The 21,537-nt window shown below is 48.1% G+C and overlaps 1 protein-coding gene across 1 annotated transcript in view; it reads right to left on the reverse strand.

Annotated features, from left to right (window-relative positions):
* Positions 1-1,929: 1,929 nt before the first annotated feature.
* Tgm3 (transglutaminase 3) overlaps positions 1,930-21,537 on the reverse strand; it is a 28,637-nt gene continuing 9,029 nt past the window's right edge. Inside the window, exons 8-13 of the mRNA XM_071607430.1 lie at positions 15,145-15,248; positions 13,809-14,054; positions 9,726-10,034; positions 6,496-6,653; positions 2,908-3,041; positions 1,930-2,476 (exon numbers count right to left, since the gene is read on the reverse strand). Coding sequence (XP_071463531.1) covers positions 2,329-2,476; positions 2,908-3,041; positions 6,496-6,653; positions 9,726-10,034; positions 13,809-14,054; positions 15,145-15,248 — 1,099 coding nt within the window. The 3' untranslated portion in view covers positions 1,930-2,328. The remainder of the gene's footprint in view (positions 2,477-2,907; positions 3,042-6,495; positions 6,654-9,725; positions 10,035-13,808; positions 14,055-15,144; positions 15,249-21,537) is intronic.

Genomic DNA, 21,537 nt, shown 5'->3' on the forward strand with positions numbered 1-21,537 from the left:
AATGGGGAGGGGGAAGGCATGGTAAAGTGGAGGAACTATGATTGGGCAAAGGAGAGGGAGGGTGGGGGGGTTGCATGGGGGCAGGAAAGATGGTGAAATGAGGAAAAATTATTGTGGCTGGTAATTAGTGTAGCCCCAAGGAATGCTGGCTGGTGGAGATGATGCTTGAGGGTATTTGTCTGGGGTAAGCCTCCCATGAATGGAAGGAGATAGAAATTTCTGGGATTTCTTTCAGTCAGAATCCAGAGCAGAGGGAGTCTGTCTGTTTTACACAGATGATCCTCAATGGGGTCTGGGGCAGGGTCTATGAGGAATAGAATGCCCCTATCCCCAAGCCAAGGCAAAGGGCTACCCCAAGAGTCCACAGAGAGGGGGAAGATGTTTAAAGAGGCGTCACAGCGCACCTCGCTCTGCAGCTGGGGGCCTGCTGTGCTCAGTCATCTGAGTGGGGGCCTGGTGGGAGTTCCTGGGGGCATTTAACATGGGGGCCAAATGTGGACACAGATTCTGCTGCTGACTTCCCTCAGGAGATTCGGGCAACTGCGTGAACTGCAGGCAGACGACAGGGCGTTTGAGGGCAGCCCACTGGTCTATTGCTTGGAGGGGCAAGATGGGGTGAGCTTCCCAAGGGCCAATGGCCCCCATGAAGTGGGCCACCATCGTGAAAGCACCACCGTGAACTTCCATGGCACCTGGGTGGGGGGCTGTACTTCCAGGGCCAGAACCGAGAGGGCCACGTTGGCCCACATCAGGAAACATGTCAGTAGGGAGACTGCAATGAAATACTGCCCGGTCAGGGATTGGTCGCCCCGCGACTTCAGCACCAGTGGAAGTGGACCTTTGCCACTGAGTCTCCCTCCACTGCTCTGGCTTTGAAGGAGCCAGCAAGGAAGGAAGAGAGGGATGACTAGGACAACCGTGCCCCCTTCACAAGCCTGGGGCAGGACTGAACTGAGCAGGAGGGGAGAGGTCTTGGGCTGATGTGGAGTCAAGGTTTCTATTTAGACCAGACGGATCCCTTTAACTGGGAGAGTGCCGTAGAATTGCCACAAAGGGATTAGCCAGAGCAAGTGACAGGAAAGCTATGGAATCTGCTTCGGGTTGTTTTAAGGGGCAAGGACTGAGGAATCTTTGAGGAGCACGTGTGAAGGCAGAGAAGGTTCTGGTCAACAGCACTGTGTGGCCAGCTGAAGTGGCGCCTCTGTCCTGGGCGAGGCACCCAGGAGGTGCTGTGGTCTGGGTTCACAGACTGGAGGCTTGGTTCCCAGGGTGGCCGTGTGTTAAGAGCTAGAAGGACTTTTAAGAAGGAGGGAGATTCTGGGGGGCCATTAGGTCACCGGGAGGTGCTGACGGGATTAGGTAGTTCTCCTGGAACCTCAAGTTAATATTCATGAGAACAAGTTGCTTTAACAGAGCAAGACAGTCCCTCTTACATATACTCCTGCCATCTGCCATGAAGGTCTCACCAGAGCTGATACCTCCAAAATGGTGAGTCAAGTGTTTCTTTTTTCTTTGAACATTATGTGGCCTCAGGAATTTTTGTTACAGCAACAGAAAATGGGGAAACATGTAGAGACATTTTTTAAAAGAGTTTGCCCAGCACACAGGGTGTGCTTGGAGCCTACTGTGACCAGAAACTCTCTCCTAAGGCAGCCTTATCTGTTTTTAGACCTCATGTTAGAAATCTTTCCATGAATTGGCTTGAAATGTCTTCCTATTTTTGCACCTGGAGCCCCACAGAAGAACTCCACCTCCTACAGGCATTGGAACACAGAGGACAGGGCCTCCCCCAAGTTCATCCTTTCTCCACAAGGACTTGACCCTGGCCCCTCTGTCTCCTCCACCAGCCCAGGCAAAACAGCAGTCGCTAGAGTTGTTGCCATGTGATTGCACTTATTTATTTTGAGTGTAAGGATGTTACGCTACAGCAGATCAGCTAAGCATTCCCTGCCGTCCATGGTGACCCAAGGGCGGAGCAGATGTGTCCCAATTGCACGCTGGGGATCACCAAGCAGTCCAGACTGGCTCCTCCCCGTATCCATTTGGAGAGTGCCTGGGTCGGTGCTCTGACCTGCTTGAAGGGTGAGCAGGGTCATGGGGTTCACAGCAGGAAGCTGCAGCGGGGGCAGCAGCTGGGAATGTGCAAAAATGATTAAGTCACAGGCCAGCGATTAAGGCCTGGCCCGGAGTTGATGGGGGATGTGCTGGAAGTTCATGTCCGGCAGCCTCCGAGGGTGGAGTCTGGGCAACATGGGCAGGGGTCTCACTCCACGGGTGAGCGTCCCTGCTGCGTGGTACCCAGGTTTGTAGGGAGGGTGCCGGGGCCCTTTACTCAGCCACATCGATAGACAGCATGGCCTTGATGGCGGGGAACTTGTTGCAGGAGAAGTCAGCCAGCAGCTGCTTGGTGCCACTCCGGGTAGGCAGGATCTCAAAACGGACCTTGGACTGCTCCTTGGGGCGCAGAGCTGGCACGCTGATGGGGAAGGGTACAGAGCAGTGTTGATGTGAGAGACACAGACCTGGGGCCCCATGGGCCTTCTGTGACCCCAACCCTGACCACTTCTTCAGCTCCCTCCAGCTGCTTCTCTTGGTCACCTGGACCCTCTAGCCCTATGACACCCAACAGGGGACTGTGCGGGAAGATCCGTGGCCCTGTAAGCATGGGCCCTGAGGGCTGGCTCTTAGCTCTGGCGACTGGGACTTCCCAGGAGCTCAGGACTGGTGAACCCCCAAACCTAATGCAAATGCAGACTGTTGAGTTTCAAGACCACCTCCTCCTGCCCCCGCCCCACCAAAAAAAGTGAAGAACTCAAGGCCAGAGAGAGCTCTGTCTGTCCTGCCCAGGGCAGGCCTTCTGTCCCTCTCTTGCCATCCCCCCACTGGCCGCTCTAGCCTGGGACTCACTCGATCTTGAGGTTGCCCCGAAGCAGGCCACTGCCCTCCACCATCAGCACACAGTCCTTGACCGGCTCGTTCAGGGGGTTGGAGAAGATCATCTGCACATTCAAAGGCTTCTGCACCTGAGCCTGATCCAGCACCTGTGGAGGAGAACGGCCACGTGGTGAGGGCGGGGCAGGATGAGGTGGTGACAGATGGGGGAGGTGTCACTGAGAACATCCTGAAAAGGGGAGGGCCATTTATTTAGCCCTCGTAAGTGCCCGATGGCCCTCAACATCCATGTAGGGGATTCTTAGCACCATCAACCCCATGCTATGGAGCTGAAAACTAGGCTCGGAGGGAGAGAAGGTCTCTTGCAGCAGCAGAGCGCAGGAGGGCTTCTCTGCTACTCCGCAGGGAAGGGCAGCCCCCTGCTTCCCAGAACAGCTCATCCCAACTGCCAGCTGTTGGGGTGTTAGGACATTTTTCATGCTGAATTTAATAACATTTTCTTGAACCTCCCAGTAATTGGGCTTGTTTTTTTCGCCTTGAAGCCAGACTCTCTCTTCCAAAGAGGCCCCATGGCTTCTGAGGCTGCTCAGATCCCGACTCACAGCCAGAGCCCTTCACTCCTTGTCACAGGTGTTAGGTCCCCCCACCTCCATCCATGCCACTCTTCTTTGATGACAGCCCAGTCTACTGATTTCCTTCCAAACTTCGGTTCTGGGTGTGTCATGTTGTGGTCTGGGTAGGGCTCCAACACTGACCAGTCAAGGATAAAGAAAGTGAAGCCAGGACTCCGGGTCAGAAAAGTAACCTGGACTATTTAAAATGAAAGCTATTGTCCTTTTTTGGGGGGGCGGGTACTGGAGATTGAACTCAGGGGTACTCGACCACTGAGCCACATCCCCAGCCCTATTCTGTATTTTATTTAGAGACAGTGTCTCACTGAGTTGCTTAGTGCCTCGCTTTTGCTGAGGCTGCCTTTGAACTTGCAACCCTCCTGCCTCAGCCTCCCAAGCTGCTGGGATTACAGGCGTGTGCCACCACGCCCAGAGAAAGCTGTTATCCTTCTGCAAAGAGCTGGCCAGCACTCTGGACAGACATATCTGGTAAAGACCGACAATTATCCCTCCTGTACTAGAAGGGACCAAATGAGATCACAGACAGGGAGGAAAGTATTATGGAAATTGTGTGGCTGGGGGAATTCTTTTCTTCTGCTTTTAGGATCACAGGAGGTTGCTGTGTTTTGTTAGTTTGGTTTTTGTTTTTCTTGTCATTAGTCCTCACAGCAACTCATTCCATAGTGACAAAGTGTTCAGACTAATGCAATAACTTGGGAAATCCACACACTAGGAGCAGCAGGGCCTAGCAGGTTCCAGAGCCTTTGCTCCTTTTGACAGGCCTTGCAATACTGACCAATAATTTGTGCATAGTTCAAGTGGTCTCGAGACGGTGTATGGTATAATTTTAAGAGTAAAGCACTATTTTAGGCTGTTAGGATATAACATAAGTAGATGTCATATTTTTTCCATCGATATTTGAGATCTCCACGTGTTGCTTCTTTTTCTTTATTGCTATTGATCATCTTTTCTCCTACTAACCCTGATCTGTAAATACACCGGAAGGAGAGCCTGAGGACCACAGGTCACAGATTTGGAGGATGTCAACTTTTGGAACAGTATTTTGACTTTCTGACTCCACCACCTAAGGTCCTCAATGCTAATTGTCAATCAGTGCCAGATGAAATAATGGGATTTTACCCAAATTGTTATCTTTTCATACATATCACCTTGGCGAGCTTAAAAATCTGTGCCGTGCTCTGAGTGAGCGAGGCCTTGATTTGTTCAATCAAGTCAAGAACGTCTCCATTGTCTGGAGGCTTCGAGGAGAGAACATGAGTGTAAGAAGGAAACTCAGGGGCGTTTCATAAAGATTAAAGGTTGACGATGGGACCCTTCTGGCCTGTGCGTGTTCTGATTTCCTTTGTAAAGATAAAGTAACCTTGATATGGAGATCCAAAAGACGTAGGGTTAAAATGTTGAATAAAAGATAACTCTAAGGAGGTCTGAAGATATTGGATAAAGGAATGGAATGGGGAAAAACAGCTTCCTTTCAACACTCATCATTTTAAGGCAAAATGTTTTCATAACTGAGCTGGCTGCTAGCCACCGTCATTTTCTAGCCTGAGGCATTGGAACGGACACTTGGCCATCCACACTTGGCCATCCGTTGTGTCAACAGAGATGGGGAGAGTGTCTTGGCAAAGCCTTGTGAAGCAAGAGGGCTATACAGTACAGGGGACATGAGGGGACTGACAATGCCATCTGTCCCCCCGGGTGGGGGTTGGGGGGAAGAATGCGAGCCCAGACCAACAGCTCTGGCCGATCATGACCCAAGGAGGGCGTGCTTTGTGTTTTACGAATATTGATTATCTACTAAGAAACTGTGCCCTGGGGACAGTGAAAAGCCCGGAACACAGGGAGCACCTGCCTTCTTGGGTTTACAGTCAGGGAGGGGAGCAAATCATTGTACCAATAAACAAGAGATTTCAGCTGGGACAAATGCAGTGAAGGAAGAAGACGGGCAGGCGGAGTGTATAACTGGGGAGCAGGCTTGATTTGGGGGCGTCAGGAAAGGCTTCCCAGGGGAAATGGCACCCTGAAAGGGAAGCCTTATTATCCCTATGAGAGAGTGCTGATACATCCTGAGGCCCAGATATGAGCCCATTTGTTTGCTCAGCCTGAGGTCAGAATTACTGCCCCTGCCTGCTGTCCTCACATGGGCCATCCAGGCACTGGGGAAGCTGTAGGGGGACAGACAGGCTTAGAGTCCACACAGATGCTCCTTCTTGGCACTGAAGAAGGGACAGAGTGGTAGCTGGGGCCCCTGCATGGCAGGGCTCCTAGGAGGGAGTCTGGGAGCAGAGTCTGCAGACAAAGGCCAGCTCTGAACACAGAGAGAGGGTCCTAGGGCTCAGCCACTTTGGATGCTGCTATGGCGACCAACCTTGGAAAGGACATAGATTTAGGGGAAGGGGCCAGAGGTCTAGCCCCAGCTCTGTTAGGAACTGGTTGTTCCCCTGTCTCTGGGCCTTGCTTTACCTACATGTGAATGACAGGATATAAGAACCTGAGATTTGGCTTCTAAGAGTCCATGATTCCACAACCCCTGGGCTCCAGAGGCTGGGGAGATGCGGGGAGTCAAGTCTGCTAATTATCTGATCCATGGGCGGTGACTGAGCTGCAGCCATGGAAGGTCACTGGAGCTCTCCGTGGACCCTGGGATGCCTGAGCCTGGGCCTCTGGGATTCCTGGGCCCAGCATGACCCAGAGTCCAGCACGTGCTCGGTAATGGTCCAACAGGCTGAAGCGAGCCCCTCCCCAGTCCTGCCTCACTGATGTCCCCAGTGGGTCTAGAATGGGAACCAAAGAAACAGCCAGCAACTGTGCCTGTTTATCTCTCCAGACAGGAAGCACACACTGAGGCCTGAGCAGGCCCTGGGCTGATGCATTTGGCAGAGACCTGAGCCAAGCTGAGCCTGGTTCTCTGCCGCTTGTGCCGAGCTGCGGAGGCTGGGCGCTGGGGGCCGAGGCACTCCTCCCATCCCCTTACCTCCAGGATCAGCGCGGGGTTGTCCAGGACGAGGTCCCGTTCCACCACCACCTCGTCCTCATCGGCCAGCTTGCATATGGCTGTGGTCCGGATCATGTTGTCTGCCTTCAGGTACTTTTCATACTGACCGTACGAGATCTTCACAGGATGCTGCACTTCTGTAAGAAGAAGCCAGGGGAATGGAGGGAGGGTGTGGATGGACCCTGGTTGTCAAGCAGGGAGGAGAGTCCTCCCTGGGCCAGGCCCCGTGCTGGGTGGGCTCCAGGGCAGGGCCCAGGGAGGGCCCAGAGCTCTAGGGAGCTGGGCGGACTCTGGAAAGGATGGGCTTCCTCACCCCCTGCTCTGGAAAATGTTAAAGGCAAGTTTCCTCCTAAAGAGGCAGAGAGGAGTGGGAATGTTAACTGATGGCCTAATGGCAGTAACAATGACGATGACAACACAATAATAACCGGGGAGGGAGGCCAGGGTATCAGCTAAAGAAGCGCTTCGAGCCTTCCCAGTCATCTAATGACCTGGGATTCTATTGCAAAATCTTCCCCAACCCGCTTCTGGGCTCTCCTGCTTTGGAATCATCCACGTGCCAGTGACAAAGCTTTGCAAGGCCACATTTTTCTAAATCATGTTGCTCCTCTTTCATGTTAAAATAAAAATCTTCCATGGCTTTTGGCTAGCTCAGAGATGGAGCCCAGACCCTCAGCTGGCCCTGCCTTGCTGTGTCCGGCTCACCTCCACGTTTCTCATCATTCCTTACACAGAACAGGCACGTCTGCCCTTCTCCACCTGCCTCTTGTTCCCTACATGGAACTGCTTTCCCTGGCTGGAGTCCATCTGTCCAGCTCCTCTCCAGGGTTCAGGGCATCTCCTATTCTGATACTGCAGTCCACAGGCACTGCCTCTGCTCTGACGGCCCTGGACACTGCTGTCCCTCATGCAGTTGTGCTGCTTTTGATCCAGGGAGAGAATTTGCCATGACTGTCCCCAGAATGGAAAAGACAGTCCCTTGCATCAGATACTCCAACCCTCTCAGTGACTGAACCGTCTTGATCCAAACCTGAGGTTCAGAGAGGGCAAGAGACTTACCTAGGATCAATCAGCAAGCACTAGACAGCATCAAGTCTCCAGGACCACTATGCCTGCCTCCCCACCTCTTTCCCATTTTGGTCCACTGTCTCTTGCTAAAGGACGTTTCTGAACCCATTTCCCTTATGTGGATTATTTTTGGCCTCCAGAAATAGCTTCTTCCAAGGCTGGGGGTGTAGCTCAGTGGTAGAATGTTTCCCTATCATGTGTGAGGCCCTGGGTTCAGTTCCTACTACCACACACTACACACACACACACACACACACACAAACCCCAGAAAAACAAACAATACAAAATCCTCCTTTGAGTTTCAAAGGTAAATAATATCACCTGTATGTGTATGTAGGAAGCAGCAATCAAAAACAAACTAGCGAAAGAAAGATAAATAGAGTAGAGCAAGGAGAAGAGGGAGAAAGAGAAGAGGAGGGAGGGAGGGACAAACAGGATTGAAATCGAATCCCATGCATGTATGATTTTGTCAAAATGGACCCAACTACTATGTATAACTGTAATGCTGTAATTAAAAAAAAGAAATAAACACTGATGTGGCTGCATCAATATAGTATACAGAGGAATGAGATAGCTGCATCAATTGGTGGTTCCCTTCTAAATTTTCTGAGGAATCTCCATACTGCTTTCCAGAATGGTTGTACCAATTTTCAGTCCCACCAGCAATGCCATGACTGTTCTCAGTGTGCCTTTTCTGTATAGCAGCTCAACTCACAGTAGCTAAACTATGGAATGACCTAGGTGCCCTTCAACAGGTGAATGGATAAAGAAAATGTGGTATATACACAATACAACATGACTCAGCCTTAAAGAACAACAAAATTTTGGCATTTGCAAGTAAATGGATGGAGCTGGAAAATATTATGCTAAGGGAAATCAGCCAGTCTCAAAAAACCAAAGGCCGAATGTTGTCTCTGATATGCAGATGCTAATTCACAATGAGTGGGTGGCTAGGTAAAACCAGAGGTACTTTGGATGAGACAGAGGGGAGTGAAAGGAGGGGGTAGTAACGATAGTAGAATGAATCAGACGGTATTACCCTATGGGCATATGTGACAACATGACCAGTGGGATTCTACATCATGTACAACCAGAAGAATGAGAAGTTATACTCCATTTATGTATGATGTGTCATAATGCATTCTATACTGTCATGTATAATAATTAGAACAAATTTTAAAAACATTTTAAAAAGTTGTTTCTGATATTTAAAACATTTCTACCAAAATCTGCCACAAGAGACTGGTGGAGGATGCTGCCTTCTGACAGGTGAAGCACATCTCAATTTCCCTGCAGACACAATTCTTTCCTGATGGGCTACGTCATTAATCAGTTTCCATTATGTGAAGCAAATAGCTACCCCACCCTTGCTAATCGGCTTTGTAAATCCAAACTTTTCATCACAGCTGGAAGGATTTTGCCAGTGTGGGCATACCTGCATTCTGATCCCACAAAACCCGGCTGGCTTCCTCCGCTCCGCCTCTTCCCTCCCCACCTGCACCACCCTGGGGCAAGGAGTCACTGTTCCTCCCAAATGCTCAAAGCTCTAAGAAAACCTGTCACTTTGTCAGGAATCAAGAACTCCACTCACACCCTGGCAGCTCTGGGGGGCACTGGGGAGGCTTCGAGACCCTGTGGTATATTACAGTCCACCTGGGGCTGAACCTGAAAAGCGATCCGTTGGGAGGGGAAGTGAGGTGGGGGCAGGGTGAAGGTGGGAATGGTGACATGGCAAACAGGCTCTGGAAACCAAGGATGAAGACCTTGGTATTGCCACTCACGGGCTTTGATGCCATCTCTAAACCTTACTTCTGTCTCCATAACATGGACACTAATATCTACCCTCTTGGAGAAGATTTGAACAAAGCAGTATTTAAGGACACTCTGCAAATTGCTGGGGTGTGTATGCCTGTGCTGTGGCTATGAGCTGCCAACGTCTCCTTCCCTCCCTCTCCTAGGGTGTCGATACCATCATGACTTAATGCTGTTCATAGAGATGGTAACTGCCAAGCACTCAAATCTAAGGCTTATCCTCCTTCATTCCTCTGTCCCCAATCAGCTAGTTCACCGGGAGCCCAGCAGGAACCCTCCTGTTCTCCACAGACTGCTAACTACTTTGCACCGCTTAGAGGACAAGTTACCTTCTTCGGATTCCAGGGATATGATGGCAGAGTCCTTCCACACCTCGTGGACAAGTGTGCCATTGTAGACGATGGTCCAGGCGGTCATGTGCACGGCCACCGTCTTTCTGTCCTGGCTCTGGTTTTTGAGCAGCAGGACTAGGCTGACTTCTTGGCCTACTTCCAGTACACCGTTGACCTTGAACCTCCCAGAGATGCTGGGCGACGACCCCTCTCCTTCCTCACTCTCGGCCGATGTTGGCCTGATGGACGCACTGGGTTTCAGTTTTTTCATTGCCCGTTGTTGCACTTGTCGTTCCTCACCAGAACCTGGGTGTTGGGAAAAGGCAGCAGCATCTCAGAGAGGTGGCAGCAACTGGGACGAAGGTCAGTGGCCTACCTGGAAGGGGGGTCCTGGAACTAACACTGGCTCTACTGCTCTGCCACCATGACACTCAAAGCAACATATCCATTCATACTCCTAACCGAGGCTCCCAGGCTGCTGGTCTCGGGTCCTTTCTCCAATCGGGTCAATATTGTCATGAAGCTGGTCTGCTCCTTCCCAAGATTACTATATGGCTTGATCATTCTCTTGTGTCAAGTTAGATTTTTTTCTTTTTTTCTGGTACTGGAAATTGAACCCAGAGTGATCTTACCACACAGCCTTAATTTTAAGACAGGATCTTACTTAATTACCCAGGCTACCCTTAAACTTGTGATCCTCCTGCCTTAGCACAGGTGTAGACCACCATACCTTGCTTTATTTTTTTTTAAAGGTTTTTATGGGACTTAACAGGCCATTTTAAAGTAAATAATAAAAACTGAGCTGAAAAAGGTTGATGAATTCATAAGAAAAAAAAAAACACCCAAAATACAAAAACCAAAGTTATGATTTAGACCTGATTTTGTTAAAAAAAAAAAAATTCAAAACACTTCCCTGTGTTCCCCTGCCTTGTGTCTAAAGGCACTTTAAAAGTCAGAGAGTGACATTTGTGTCTGTGCCAGTCAACTAGAACTTCCCGTGGCTGGTATGGTTCTAAGTTATGAATAAAAGGGTGGGTTTTCTAATTCTGATGCAGTTGAGGGTGCTGCCCAATATGAGGGGGATAAGGAACCCTTGGAGAGTGACAATTATGTACCCAAAAAGGGCTCTGGGGGCAATAAGAGCTGAGTAACCAACTGCTGGCCTCTGCCAGGCTGCAGCCTGAGGCCGGCTAGGCAGCGTGAGCCTCCCTGCCTGGACCTGGAGAAGGAGAAGGAGAGTTCTCCCAGGAATCTGGAAGAATGACCACGTTGACCTCTGTAGGCCACCCGATGGACCCTTGCTCCCTCAACCAACCTGTGACATTTCTAAGGTGCCAGGTGACTTATGGTCAGCACTTTACAACTTGGTGAGCTCTTGCCTGTAGGTTATAGGCAGAGACTTCAGAGGCTGAGGGATCCAAGCACATCAGGCTAAGAGGTGACTGGGCCAAGCCACGCTGGGGATTAGATGCAGAGGAGGAAGGGACCTTCTAGAGCCCTGGCCTAAGGTTCCTCCCACACGCCCTATTGAAAGGAGGCAGCCAGATTGATTACCCGAGCCAAGAGCTGCTGGTAGGCTGGGTTCCTTTGGGTGCCCTTCCATTGTCTGGTCCGCTGTCAGTCCACGCCCAGGGCTGCGAGCGAGCTGGGAGCGAGCAGGGATCTGAGCCTTCTATGCCCGGGACCTCCAAGCAGGTGTGTTTGCACAATGAGGCTCAGCGCTTAGATGCCTATATAGGTCACCTGCTGGGCTTACTCAATACTAAACTTCCTGCTGCTGTTTTCTCCCTGTGGTGTTGCTGTTGTGTAAATGCTTAGCAACCCATTTTATGAGCTTTTCCTCCCTGGGGCTCTCAGAGACAAGCTGGTATTATCAGGTAAGAAAAACCGGGCAACACTGGTCAGGGTGATCTGTCTTGCTCATGCCAGGGCTGAGGCATTTCCAGGAGTTTTTCAGGGACCCCCTACTTAGCCTCTCTCCATTGCTTAGGGGGTTTGGCTGGGTTAGCCAGAGCCCCGGAAGAGCAGGATCAAGGTGCAGGAATAATAGGAGACTCATAGGCTCCTATATGCAAGTAAGCAGTGCCTTGGGAAGTCATTATTCCAGGGAGGTTACAGATGTTAAGATAGGCTACCACACTATTTATTAAGTCCTCTGTAGATGCCAGGCACTGCACTTGGCACACTGCGTACAGCCCTATATTTAAATCCAACTGAAGACAGGTATTGCCATTCCCATGTTCCCAGTGAGGAAACCAGGAATCCGAGATCATATGAAACCTGCTTGAGGCTGCATAGTTATAAGTGGTAGAACTGGAGTTCACTTTCTGTCCTAGGTCACTTGTTCTCTGTACACCGACAGAGACATTGTTGAAAAACCCTCCTTCTCCATCTGCCTCCCCCAGGACCCTGTCTGCCGTGCTCTCTCTTGTCGCATGCCCCGGGCCCAAGCCCGAAGCAGGCACTCAAGAATGACTGGGGAGAGCTGTCAGCATAAAAATGGAATTGCTGGTGTCAACCCTAACCAAAATAATAATAATAATAATAATAATAATAATTTAATGAAGCTGAGAGATTTTGAAGAAAGAATTCTCATGTATGATGGACTGACAGCAACGAACTCAAAAGACTCTGCCAGAACCAAGAGTTTTCACAGAGGCCACCACAGCCAGACACAAAAATGACCTCTACAAGGACATCTTCCCAGCGACTGTTAACCCTTGGACTGATGTCACTCTGGTTATTAATCATTCTGCCCAAAGTTTATTGCATCAAAATATCTGATGTAATCTTTGTTTTTTGCCTTAAAAAACGTCTCCTTGTCTCACTCTCTTTGCACACACCCACCGTTCACTATGGTACGTGTATTCCCATTACAATGCTCTGCCATTCCCAAATAAATATAACTTATTTTTGGAGAACCCTGGCTCTAATTATTTATTTTTTTAGATCTGACAGGCTCCCTGAATGCTTATGGACTGACAGAAGGTTCATCTGACCTCCACTCTGGGGATAGCCTGCAGAGATAGGTGGAGGCCAAACTGAGGCCATCAATCTCATGACCCTAGAGGTATTTCTCAAAAATCTCCACAAAGATCGCCACTCAGAAGGGTTGTACCTCTGGCACAGGGGTCAGGCCCTGTCTCAAATTTCCTCTTCTGTAAACTTTGGACAACATCAAGAAGAACCAGAAGTTGCTCAAAGATTTCAAGCTTATTTTAGGGGGCACTGTGAGCACCTTTGCAAGAGTTCTCCTCTTGACCTTGGGAATCAGCTGTAAGGAACAATGCATCAACTATTTCCAAACATTTCAGAAAGAGTGAACCATTGAAGCCATTAAGGAGTGACCACGGCCTTCTAGAACAAGTGCTACATTACTCTGGGCTATTTCTAAACATGAACTTCACCTTCACAGGCAGAGCTTTTGCCACCACCGAGAATCAACCACTATGCTGCTGGTTCCCAAAACAATTTCCAAGCAACAGATGGAACTGGAGTGCAGGGAGCTCCATAACACCTGGCCTTTCAAGGCCACCCCAAGGACCAGCGCTGGTGTGCATGCTGGAGGTTTTGGGGACTCGAGTGTTGGCCTTACCATGCGATCACACCTCATCTGGCTTTTTGGGAAGCCTCTAAATGAACATAGCCCAGGCCTGTGTCTCTAGGTTTCTTTGTCCCTTTCTTGTTTTCAAATGGAGGATAGGGGAGCAGGAGGACAGGAAAATCTTTCCCCAAACCTTGGGGATCTTCATGGGTAACATGTCTCCCCCTGTGAGGTTCAGTCCTAATGCTTCCCCCAGCTGTGCACTGACAAGGAGACACAGCTGGAGCTGAGCTGGGCAGACAGACAGCTCCCTGTGCCCTGAAGCAAACTTCTACGGCAATGCAGCTACTATTGACATTCCTGTCCCCACTGTCAGGGCAACTGCCAAGGACATTCCATGCCAAGGAGCCACCCTACCATTCAGGCAGAAGTAGCTGAGAAAGGTGGCAGGGAAATGAGGCCTTTTCTCCTCTCCACCCTCAAAACTACCTGCCCACCCTGGAGCCTTGTGGGGCCAGCCATCAGGGCCCTCTTACCTTCTGGGTACTTGTACTTCTCCGTGACATCCATGCGAGAGTAGCTGCCCACCGCCTTGGTGCTGATGAATTGGCCAATGCTGCGAGTGTCCACGCCGTTCTGCTTCTGGCTGCCATTGGAAGCATTATAGATCCAGGTGATGCGGTCAGCGTTCACTTCCGCAAAGATGAAGGGCATGTCGAAATTCAGGTCCACATCACCCTCTCTGATTGCGTTCACCGAAGCTGGGCCGCACTGGTACACTCCTGGTGGCCGGGACGAGAGGTTGGGTGCGTAGACGCTAAGGCCCGGCCCATCTGCCACCGCCTTGCAGAGCCTGCTTCTCTGCGGACCTTCTGCCGTCATGCCAACCCCCTGCCTCTGCCCCGGCCAAGCTCCTTCAGTGGGGACTGTGTGCCCGACTCATCTGGACTCAGCGGGCACCTTCCCATTGCTATCTTTCTGCAATGGCACCCTTCTCCCAACTCCACCCTTACCTAACCCTGGCTCCATCCAGCCTCCCTTGGGTGCCTCATCTCAACCGGTCCAGGCCTGTCGATCTGTTTCCTAAAGAAGACAGTCTTCCCTGTCTTGTGCTCATGGCCACTGTCTCTTTTCTTCTTCTGCGAATCACTCTGGCCTACAAGGTCATTGCTCTCTTATTCCTGGAAGACTCCCCCAGTGCCCAGCCCCCAGGAGCTCTTGCTTCTCTGAGCTCTTATGCCCTGATCTTCACCTTCCTCCTCTGGCACGCAGCACAGGTAGCTTAGGCTTCAAAGAAACAACTCAAAATGAAGGTGCTAGACAAGACATGCCGTGGAGGAAAGAAAAGCAAGAGGAAAGGCCCCAAGAGAGCCTGGGACCCCAGCTCTGATGGGAGAGAGGAGGGGGAGAGGCCAGGGGTCAGAGTTCAGGCCTGGAACAGAGATGCGGTGGCCTGTTGGAAGGAGAGCTGTGTGTGAGGCCACCCAGGGAGGAGAGGGGACTGCTGTGGTCACAATCCTGAGGTCTGGGGTAGAGCAGAGAACGTGGAATAAATCCCAAGGGCCAATGGGAGCCAGGAGGTTTCTGTGCTGAGAAGGACAAGCTGCTGGAAAGTCACCTGGCACATGCCGGGGCCTCTCCCGTGGGAGTAGCAGCCAGACGGGGTGCAGAGGAGGCACCATGTTAAGTAGCAGCCCGAGCCAGATGAGATGAGGAGGGGGAAAACTATTTTTTAAAACAGTGTTAAAAACCGTGTTACACTTTGCAGTGAGGGAGAGGCCTAGGTTTCTACTTGTGTCGCTGTCCTGCTGTAAATAACGGGGAGGCTCATGACTTGAAGCTAAGCCCAAAGCAGGGCCAGCAGAGGGTTACCTTGGCTCCTTTCCTGGGGGGTAGCATCCAACACCTGCCATCCGTTGAATATGGGGCCCAGGTCATTTCGTATAAACCAGGCTTCATTCCAGACGTGGAAATTCCTGCAGATAGAACCAGAGACTGCAGAACCTGCCTAAGGTCACACAGCAGACAAGTGGCACAACACCACATCCCTGACCTGGCAGCAGAGCACCCTGGTCCTCATCAGGTGAGTTAACTCTGTGCCAGCTACTGTACAATGGGTTGGGTGAGCACTGTCCCACGGGAATCCGCACAGACAGTGAAGTGGGTACTACTTTTAGATTCATTTCATAAAAGGGGAAACTGAGGCTCAGAGACACTGAGCAGCTAGCAATGACGGAGTCAAAGTCTGAACCCAGACATGCCTAACTTTCAAAGCCAAAGCCCTGCCCACCATGGTCCACTGCCTTTCTGGGGAGCAGAATGAATAGAAGGCAGATGGCCAGATAGTCTGCATCCTCTTGGGGACATCGCTGTATCCGGTGTGGGCTGACAGTGAGTGGAGTTGCAGCAGGAGTGACATCCTGCCAAGGGACACACACACTCTCTTGCTGAGGCCTGAATGGAAGCACGACCCAGATCAGCCCTGGGGAGATCTTCATCCACAATAGCACTCTGTGTCCTATCTGCAAACTTCTGTCACTGTTTGCCCCTCGCCAGGCACAATCAGCTACAGCGACACGGGCCCCACAAACAAAGCCCATAGCTCTGCTTTTGGTTTGGAGGATAAACATAGGACACATGGACGCTTTTGAATGTGGAAATAAATACTGCAAAAAAAAAAAAAAAAAAAAAAAAAGGAAAAAGAAAAGAAAAACAACAACATGAGAGTAAACACAGTCCGAAGGTTCTGGAGGAGAGTCAAAACTTGGAGGATGAGTTGTACTTTATGTGACTTTGCCCAAGGAGGGGCTATGGTAAGGGAAAAGTGAAGGATAGTAAAAAACTCTAAAATAGATAACCCAATATCCTTCTGGCCTGAAGACCCAGGAAACAGATCCTGGGCTGACTACGATAGCTAGAGAGTGAGGGGGAGTGTTCTGAAAAGAAAGAATCAGGGAAAAGGTACCCCAAGTTTGTCTATAAACTCTACCCCAGCCTCTGAGTGACCCCTGAATCACACATGTATGAGACACATCACACACAATGCAACTGAAGATGAAGGAAAGAACTGAGATTGGAGCTGCTTCACTTACAGGTGAGAGGATTTGCAGTGAGTCTCCCCACAGTGGATTACTCAAACAAAATAACAGAATACAGACACAGTCTGTACAATCTAAAATGACTCAACATGCAAAGAGCCAGAAAAAAATGTGACTTATTCTCAAAGGGAAAGACAATCAATGGAGATGAACTGTAAAATTATGCAGATGTTGAAATTATTATACAAGGACTTTAAAGCACCATGTTCAAAGAAATAAAGGAAAATATGCTAGTCATGAATGAAAAGACAGGAGCTCCTTGGCAGGGAAATAGAAAATATTTAGAAAAGAACCAAATGGAATTTTTTTAACTGGAAAAAAGGTCAATTAACTGAAAATTAAATCATTCAACGGGCAGACTTCATAGCAGAATAGAAGATGACAGAGGAAAAGATGAATAAACTTGAAGACAGATAGGTAGAAATTACCCAGTCTGAAGACAAGGGAGAAAAAAATTGAAACAAAATTGATAAAGTGAAAATTGATAAAGAGTTGCAACCCACATGCTAGATAGAGATTTACTAGATTAACATTATACTTACAAAGACATAAAAAAAAAAGACAAAAAGAAACACATGACCATCAAGGGCAATGAGCAGGAGATTTTTCATAAGGAATACAAACGGTCAATAAACATGATAATGATTTTAACCTCATTACCATTAAAAGAAAATTAAAATCATGGAGAGAAACCATTACAATGACACAAAGGTTACATCTATTAGACTGGCAAACATTAAAGCACAGGATGACAGGCTCATGTTGTTCTCATTTCCCGGTGGGAAAACGAGTGCTGACATGCACCAGTGGTGGGAGTATAATGGGTATGACCTGTGCGGAGGGTAATTTGGCAACAAGTATAAAACACCTTTAAACCTCTACAAGCCCACAGAGCCAGTATTTCCACCTCTAGGAATTTCTCCCACAGAAAACTTCACGTGAGTACACAGAGATGTCCACGTAAAAATGTCCACAGTGGTATTGTTTGTAATAGTAAAAATGTTGGAGAAAGAGTTCATGGATAAGGGAATGTCAGGTACGTTGTGGCACAGCTATAGGGCAGAGAATCATGCAGCCATGGAAGAGAATGAGCATCCCATAGGTAGGTGCAACTGGTTTTTGCCAATTAAAAGTGAAATGAAATTAAGCAAAAAAGGAACAAGAAGAATCAGTCTGGTGCTTATTTATATTTAAAGTACACCGTGAGGTAAGAAAATCAAGTTACAAAATCTTGTGTGTGATGAAACCCCTTGAAATTAAAAAAATATACATAAAAAATTGGAAAAAATTACCCAAAGTTCTATTGTCTTGGCCAGGATTAACAGTTTGGTGTATACATTGTGAATATGGTAATATATGAAATAAGTTTTATATCGTTTCCATTTTGTATGTTCAAAATTACTCATGACTTCTGTTACCAGACAATAAATGAAGATTTAATAATTATATATAGTATATAAATGATAATAGCTAACATAGTATTAACATGGAAAGCTGTGTTCTAACTGCCTTTGTAATAGTGGAAATTAAGACAGAGCAGATAACAAATGCATCCTGGTTCTTTCCTCACGCAGAAGCCACAACATTGGTCCCACATATTGGGGATATGTGCCATTCCTTCTTTCTTTCTTTTTCTCCTTCTCTGTTTCTCCACACTCAACCCCTTTCTCTTTCTTCCAGTACAAAGAATTGAACCCAGGGCCTTATACATGCACTAAGCATGGGCTCTACCACTGAGTTTCACTCCTTGATTATATTAACTCATTCAGTCCTTATAGCATCCTATAAGATAGAAATGATTATTATCCCCATTTGGCAAATCTGTTCACTGTGGTGCAAAGAAGTGAAGTGATGTTCAAGGTCTCCTAGTAAGTTTTGTGTATAAAAAAATGATATGCAAAAGCAAACTAATAATAGATTATCTTTCATTTGAAATAATCTTATTTTTGAAGATTATTTGATGACAGGAAAATGCTTGTAATGAAATATTTAGCCATGAACACATGATTAAAACTGTAAGTGGTTGGTTTCCAGGTGTGGGAAAGGGAAGGTTGTACCTATTAAAGGTTTTGTCTTGCTCTCAAATCTTGCATAATATATAATCCCAATTCTACAAATAGCAACAACTCATGGAGAAAAGTTTGGATAGAAAACTATCAGTGTTAGAAATATGTGAACGACAGAATCATCGTGAGTTTTACTTCCATATACATTTTGACATTTCCTACAATTGTGCAAAAAAGTCGTCATAAGATTTATCTCCAGGAACACCCACAGAGTGTCTTTTTTGAATGGATCTTGAAGATGGGTTAGAATTCACCAAGAGAAGACAGAGGGAGTGTGGGAAGATGATCTTAGGTGGGCACAGGGGACAGGGAGGGAAGAGGGGGCGGTAAGAACACCATGTTCGACTCCACATTTGTGTTGTTCCTGGCAAAGAACCCCAGGAGAAGGGTGGGTTAGTTAGTAGCAGCATTTTAGTACTTATTTACAAAGTGGGGATTAATTCAGAGCAGATAACAAACGCATTCTGGTTCCTCCCTCACGTGGAAGCCACTACATTGGTCCCACATATTGGGGATACGTGCCATTCAGATGCCCATAGGCATCATCACAGAAATTCCAGTTTGAGCTTCTGGTTGTACCACACTCTCTCCCACCACCCACTTAGGCTCCTATTTCTGTCTTCAGGGTTTCAGGAAGGACTCAGACCTCATTCAACCCAGGGCCACTCTACCATTGAGCTACATCCCCTCCCCTTTTTATTTTATTTTATTTTTTTAAAATTTTGAGACACGGTCTCACTAAGTTGCTCAGGCGGGCCTCAAACTTGCAATCCTCCTGTCTCAGCCTCCTACAGATTACAAGCACACAATACCAGCCCTGGCTCCATCCATAGCAATTCTAATGTAACCTTGGACGTTTATAAACCACTACTATAAAGAAAGCAACTGAGTAAGCTTACTTTAGAATTCACAACCCCAATGCCCAACCCCTTCTAAAGATGCAGCCTCTGCCAAGCAATCTTTCCCAACATGCCCAGAGAATGCCAAACGGGACCTCTCTGCTGTCTCTGAGTCTTCCACATAATTCAACAATTTCAAAACTTCTGCTCCATCATAGCCAATCTTTTTACAAGCTATGAAGTCCCCTAGTGCAGTCCCTGCTAGAGGAGAGACCCCTCTCAGTGCTCAGTGTCCCGTCAAGGAGGTCCTGAGTCACACTTGCTGAGTTCAGTTGTCCTGAGGACAAGGCTACTCTTGTTTGCCTCACTGTGGGTCTCAGTGGCTAAGTGTTAGTGGGCTCAGGTATCCAGAGCTGTGTCCGGAGACTGCACGAGGAGCCAGGGGCTCTGCCGAGTGGGCCTGCACAGCTCTTCCTTGGAAGCTCTGCCCAGCTCCATCTGCCAGGCAGGGCTGCACAACCCACACCTGCCTCCTACCCCAGAGCTCCACACCGCCTACAAGTACAGTCAGGTCTGTGACTACAGAAATTGGGAGATGGAGTCTAACAAATTAAGGAAACAAGCCAGAAACATCAAGCTAACCTTGGCCGAACTGTTCTGAATCATTTGGTGGCTGCTGAGTGACTAAGTGGGCTCCAGAGACCTCCTTCACAGTGGCCCGACAGGGAACTGGATCAGAAAAGCATCCTTAACTAAGCTCTCCCTAAACTGTCCTGACTCTGAATAAATTGGCATGAGCAGAAGGGCTTAGAAAAATATGTTCCCCACTGGATGCTGTGAATGTGATTTTTAAAAAGACCTGGAAGAAATAGCAGAGGATTCCTGATCTAGCCTTTCCTTTTATGGGGTTGGGGAGTGGGGATTGAGGTGTAGAAAAGGACCCCCTGCAGATACCAAAATGTGCAACCTCAAATCCCGTATGTAGAATGGTGTGGTGTTTGCACATGCTCCATATGCTTTCAATCATCCCTAGATGACTTCTAATACCTAATGCAATGCAAATGCTATGGAAATAGTTGTTATACTGTATTGTTTAGGGAGTAATGACAGCAAAGTCTGTATGTATTCAGTCAGTACAGATGCAATCATCACAGGCATAATTACATTTTTGACTCACAGTTGGTTGGATCTGTGGATGTGACACCCACAGACACACAGGGTTGACCATATTTCTCTCTGTGCCTTTGTTTTCTCATCTTTAAAATGAGCAGATCCCTCTCAGGACCCTTCCAGTGCTAATGTTCTTTGGCTTGGTAGAGTCCTCTTTAAGGATACCCGTTTTCTACCTCTAGTTTGCTCACTAATTCACAGTGTGATTTTGGGAGAGTCATTTTTCTTCATGGAGACTCTGGGACACATTTAGTCTCACAAATAAGTAGTTTTTGCTGCGTGAGAAAACAAACAAAAAAACCCAAAACCAGAAAACAAACAAAAGACCAGCCTAGCTTCTCTGGAATGAGTTGCGTAGCACCCAACATAACCAGAGCTCTCATTGGCGACCAGCCAAATTCTTTTGGAAAATTTTCAAGGTGAGAGCTGTCAGATTTCTCAAACATCAGTTAGGAATAGTAACAACACTCTGTCATTGTTGGTATTTTTTTTTTTTTTTTTGTAGTAGGGATTGAACTCAGGGGCACTTAACCACCGAGCCACATCCCCAGCCCTTTAAAAAATATTTTAAAAAATTTATGACGGGATCTTGCTAAATTGTTTAGGGTCTTGCTAAGTTGCTGAGACTGGCCTCAATCTTGCGATCTTCCTGCCTCAGTCTCTCAAGTTGTTGGGATTATAAGCGTGTGTCACTATGCCTGGTTCTATAGTTTATAAATCTGCCTGAGTTCAAATCCCATCTCCACCACTTTCTGGATATGTGCCATTGGGTAAATTCTTCAACCTCTGTGCCTCAGTTCCCTCAACTATAAGATGGGGATGACAATAATAGGGCACTCCTTGTCATTTGTGAAGATGAATGTAAGCACAGACCTGGAACACAGCCATGGCTCAGCAAGCCACCGGCTACACTGTTATCATTACTAAGCATTTTGCTTAGCCTCATGACCCTCACATTCTGTTACTGGACAAGGTTCTAAAAGCCTCCAACATTTATAGCTCACAAAGATTCAGACCAAAGGGTTTTCTATCCAAACCCAGGCTGTTCTCATAATAATAGGTTAGTAATTTCACTTCAGACAGAAATGACTC

The sequence above is a fragment of the Marmota flaviventris genome, chromosome 2, assembly GCF_047511675.1.
Source record: "Marmota flaviventris isolate mMarFla1 chromosome 2, mMarFla1.hap1, whole genome shotgun sequence".
Classification (NCBI taxonomy): domain Eukaryota; kingdom Metazoa; phylum Chordata; class Mammalia; order Rodentia; family Sciuridae; genus Marmota; species Marmota flaviventris.